The sequence below is a fragment of the Vicia villosa genome, linkage group LG2, assembly GCF_029867415.1.
Source record: "Vicia villosa cultivar HV-30 ecotype Madison, WI linkage group LG2, Vvil1.0, whole genome shotgun sequence".
Taxonomy (NCBI): domain Eukaryota; kingdom Viridiplantae; phylum Streptophyta; class Magnoliopsida; order Fabales; family Fabaceae; genus Vicia; species Vicia villosa.
Genome location: NC_081181.1, coordinates 110,673,893 through 110,679,002, shown reverse-complemented (window position 1 = coordinate 110,679,002; position 5,110 = coordinate 110,673,893). Strand labels below are relative to the sequence as shown.

Sequence of the window (5,110 nt, the reverse complement as noted above, 5' to 3'; positions counted from 1 at the left end):
AGAGAATCACTTTAATTAAGCACAACATGAATATGCTTTACTATGCTAACACTATTTTCTTACTCAGTTTTGAGAAGAAAGATTTATTGTATTATGAATGGGTTATATACAAATGCTCATTATAGAGACATTTTTGAATTAACAAAATCATGCAAGTTTTCATACTTGATGTTAGAGTAATAATCATTTTTATAATATCATCATGAATAATATTCTGCTATTTTTAAATCCATTTAGCCTAACAATGTGAATCAAATCTCTCAAATAATAAGAATTGTTTTAAATATTGTATTGGCCTATGCACCATGTTTCATCAATATATATTTAAAAACTTGATTTCGTTTTAAATTTGAAGTATTATATTAAATTGAGTTATGATTAAAATAAAATAATAAACTTTCCAAGTACTTGTAAAGTATTAATAATTATTTGACATGTGAATATGAAATGGTAATTAAGTTGTTTGGATTTAATTCCTTACATATACTTAATTGAGAATTACAACAAATATATTTATCCATTTGGACCATGCAATTGCTACTTCTTTTTAAGGAGTTTCGCACTTTTTGTGGCAGAAAACTTGGGTGATAACAAATCTTCTTGGTTGTTTTTATCAATCTATTGTTTTGTTGACAACCTATTTGAAATGGTTGTATTGTTAGAGATTGGTTCTGGGCTCCAATTTTGTGATGCATCCAAACTTTGCTGAAAAATATATATGACAACCAATATGATAATTCTATAAAAGTATTTCTATAGAAAGTTATATTATAGATTACATGTTAGTCTCTTTATCTTTTAAACTTGAACATACACACAACCATCCTTCTTCTTCTTCCTTGAAAGATTATATTTTTAATTGACTTTTTTTATTCATGATTCTAATCATTTGTTTCAGCTCTCTAATCACTCACATCTTCAAATCTCTAATCATTTGCATTTTCATTAAGAATCTGCAAAACTGGAAGTAATGGCAAAAGCATAAACTTTGTTTACAACATTTTTAGGTTATTGAAAAAACAAAAACCATAAACTTTGTTTAGAACATAAACTTCAAAAACCAGTAACTTTAAAAAGGAAACAACTTCAAAAGGGAAACAAAAACCATAAACCATAAATTTCAAAAAGGAAACAAAAACCATAAACCATAAAGTTCAAAAAGGAAACGAAAACCATAAACCATTAACTTCAAAAAGGAAACAACTTCAACCAAAAGCATCTTAAAGTTGGAAAACCATAAAAAAATCAGAATAAAAAAAAGAAACCAATGGAAAAAAATAACATGAACACAAATCATATAACAACCAACGAAGAAAAAATAAACATTTTCTAACCATAGGAGTGTGTAAGGATATACCAAAACAAGTTTCCAACACAAACAATATAACAAATCATTGGGAACTTTGTTTATAAAAAAAAAACCAGTTTCCATTAAACCCAAACTTTTGATTCAGAATACCATTAACACAAATCGTACACAAGATGAAACATAAACCATGAATCACAGTTTAAACACAAACCATTTTCCATCAAAGCATTACATAAAGGAAGTGGATTTTAATAAAAAACAAAAAACCAAACCGAACTTAAAGAAAGGAACCAAAAACAAAGACAACTTTCCAAAGCTCCTTCATTTCATTGATGTTCTTCAGCAGCTCAAACGGTCTAACCATGAAGATATCAAAAGTCGGAGAAAAGATTGAAACAAGTTTGAAGAAGAAAAACATAGAAGCAAAATGTTGTTGTTGGTAGGTAGAAGCTAGAGAGAGAATATGAAAGATAAAAGGCATAGAGAGAATAAGAAAGATGATGGAATGGTGTAAACAATATAGTATTGGGAAGACTATTTCGCAACACCCAATACTATTTTACATAGTTTGCTTTATGTCAAATAGTTTTGGTTCAAATGCAACTCAAGTGTATCCAAATAATAGTAAAATATCATTTCCAAGCAAAACCCATGTAACAAATAGTTATTATGTAACTAAAACCAGCTAACTTTCTGACAAATGATTAGTTTAGACACAAATTACCCCCAAAATTGAGATTTGGCACAAAATTAAGCAAGGGTGTAGTTGTCTTAACCAGAACAACTTCCTTTCTTATATTATAGATTAAATATTAATTTAGTTTAGTCGTGCATACCGTCTTTTACTCGTGCATACCCATTTATTCATCCTATCAGTGTCTCTGTGACGGATTTTATGCAAGGACTCACGAATCCAGGTTTTTTTTTCCATAATAAAGTATTTAAAAAAAAAATGCAATTGCATATATATTTCAGTTCTAACTTCTGTTGAAAACTTGAAATTGGCTATCCGCGTGACCTTTGCTTTCAGAGAACAACAGCCGTCGATAACACTCCCATCTACGGTCAATATCTTCCCTTTTCACCATCCCAAAATTTCACAATTCCCGCGATTTCCTTTTTCCATCCCTCTCCCGAAATCTCCACCCCTTAAATATCATCACACCAAACCCTAATTCTCACAACTCAAATCTCAAATCTAATCAACACAGTTCCTATCTCTCTCATTTCTACCAAATTAATCTGCAATGGCTCGTACCAAGCAAACAGCTCGCAAATCCACCGGAGGCAAAGCACCAAGGAAACAGCTAGCCACCAAAGCTGCTCGGAAATCAGCTCCTGCAACCGGAGGAGTGAAGAAGCCACACAGATTCAGGCCTGGAACCGTTGCTTTGAGAGAAATCAGGAAGTACCAGAAGAGCACTGAGCTTCTCATAAGGAAGCTTCCGTTCCAGAGGCTTGTGAGGGAAATCGCTCAGGACTTCAAAACTGATCTCCGATTCCAAAGCAGCGCTGTTTCTGCTCTACAAGAAGCTGCTGAAGCTTACCTTGTTGGTTTGTTTGAAGACACTAACCTCTGCGCTATTCATGCCAAGAGAGTTACAATTATGCCCAAGGACATTCAACTTGCTCGCAGAATCCGAGGCGAGAGGGCTTAGATTCAATTTATCAGGGGTTGTTTGTGTTTCTTAGATAGGTTTGGGTTTAGTTCGTTGTTTGTGTTTCTTAGATAGGTTTGGGTTTAGTTCGTTGTTAAAAAAATTAGGGTTGTGTTTATCATTTTGATGTTGTTTTATATCTTCTGTTAAGGGTTAACCCATCGTTATCTTGTAACAAATTAGCAATGCTTGTCTGATCTACAATTTCTAAATGTTGTTGTTATGCATAGCTTTGAATTAGATACCTTTCAAAATCACATTTTAAAACAGACAACGCATTTTGCTTATTACTCTCCAGTTCTATTCTACTTTGAATTTTTTATAGAATATTAGTATGTATTATACTTTGCTTAATTGTATTCATTTGTTCTTATATTAACTCTGCCGTGGTTGCTCGGACTGTGAAAACATATAAGTTGTATGCTTCATCAGTTTGGTTTTTCAGGATCCTATTCTTCCAAAGTAGCTTAACAATAAGCTCTGAACATGCCAAATGTTTGTTTGTATAAACAGTTTATTTGCAGCATATGGCACAAATGTTTACTAAACTGACAACAGAAAAACTTCTGTTGTTCTTAGTTAGGGCCTATTTGGAGTTGATAAAACTGTTTTTACATTATTCTTGTTCTTAGTTAGGGCCTATTTGGAGTTGATAAAACTGTTTTTACATTATTCTGCACTATGAATAATCAACCGTGATTGATCCTCTTGTTGCCACGGTAAATGCTGCATATTGTCTCAAAGGGCAGTCACAATCTCAATACAATGGTAACCGTAACTTTCCTTCATCTGCTGCAAATCAGGAAACCAAGGTTATTTGCCAATACCTCAAAAATCCTGGACACATTGCAAGGAACTTCTACAAGATCAAAGGCTATCCTAGGTGCAATCTGTCTCACATTAGCTGACAACACAGCAGAACAACCGGATAATGAACACTTGAGCATCCCACCAAATTCCTCAGGACTTGGAACAACTCACCTTGACTGATCCATATCGAGGAAGAGATAAAGTCTTAGTTGGTGATGGCACAGGTTTGGAAATCACATACATTGGGCACAATGGCACATAGCACTTAACACTCCAAATAAATCTCTTCATCTTAATCAAGTGTATGTGTACCAAAAATATAAAATCTAATTTGCCATCTGTAAAAACTTCACTACCAGCACACCCACATCAACTCTACAAACTTCACTACCAGCATTCAATCAGTTTCTACATGGCATTGTAAACTTGGTCACCCTCCTTCAAAAGTAATGAAGCATCTGGAAGACAATCAACATATACCAATAAGGCCGTCCATCTCATGAATGCAGTTCTTGCTACTGTGCCAAGAGTCACAAGCTTCCGTTCTCCACTCATCATCTTAGTAGTAGTAGACCTTTAGAACTCATTGACACTGATGTTTGGGGACTAACTCTAGTTAAATCCTTAGATGGTTATCTCTACTATGTCATCTTTGTTGATCTTTTCTCGAAATATGTATGGTTGTACCAGGGACGGACCTACCTTTACCGGTGTGTGGGTTGATGCCCCCACTAAAATTTTAATTCCTAGGCATAACTTGTCATAGTGTGTGTAATGGTGTTAAACTTAATGCACTTTCATACCAATATTTGAACAAGAATGGAATATCAATCACGACAGTAATAATAAAATTCAACATACATATAAAATGTATTGTTTGTATATTTTTATGTTTTATTAATATTAAAGAGATTATTCACTATGTAAATATTTACATGTGTATGTGTATTTAATTAAGTCATATAAAAGTGCTATTTTTTATAAATGACTTAAAATATATTTTTGGTATAAATCGGATATCATTTACACACAACTGCAGAGATTAATTCTTTGATTCTTGTAAGAATCGCTCCCATTATATAAATCTTTTGTGCCCATCCCTAAATGCCCCCACAACTTAAAATGTCTGGGTCTGTCCCTAGGTTGTACTCTATGAAAAATAAATCAAATGTTTTTTTTAGAGTTTTTACTTTAAAAGCTATTGTTGAAAAACACTTCAATCTTCAATAGTTTCTCTATTTTAAGATAACTGGTGAATTTGTTAAATTAAAACCATTTCTGGCTAAACAGCAGCAAACAAAACCAAATGTTCCCACAACACCTCGTAGTCCTC

At 33.0% G+C, this 5,110-nt stretch overlaps 1 protein-coding gene across 1 annotated transcript; it reads left to right on the top strand.

The window, feature by feature from the left end:
- The first annotated feature begins 2,486 nt into the window (after window positions 1-2,486).
- On the top strand, window positions 2,487-3,026 carry LOC131651783 (histone H3.2). Its single transcript, XM_058921475.1, has one exon. The coding sequence runs from the start codon at window positions 2,557-2,559 to the stop codon at window positions 2,965-2,967; it is 411 nt and encodes a 136-aa protein (XP_058777458.1). The 5' UTR covers window positions 2,487-2,556; the 3' UTR covers window positions 2,968-3,026.
- Window positions 3,027-5,110: the final 2,084 nt, after the last annotated feature.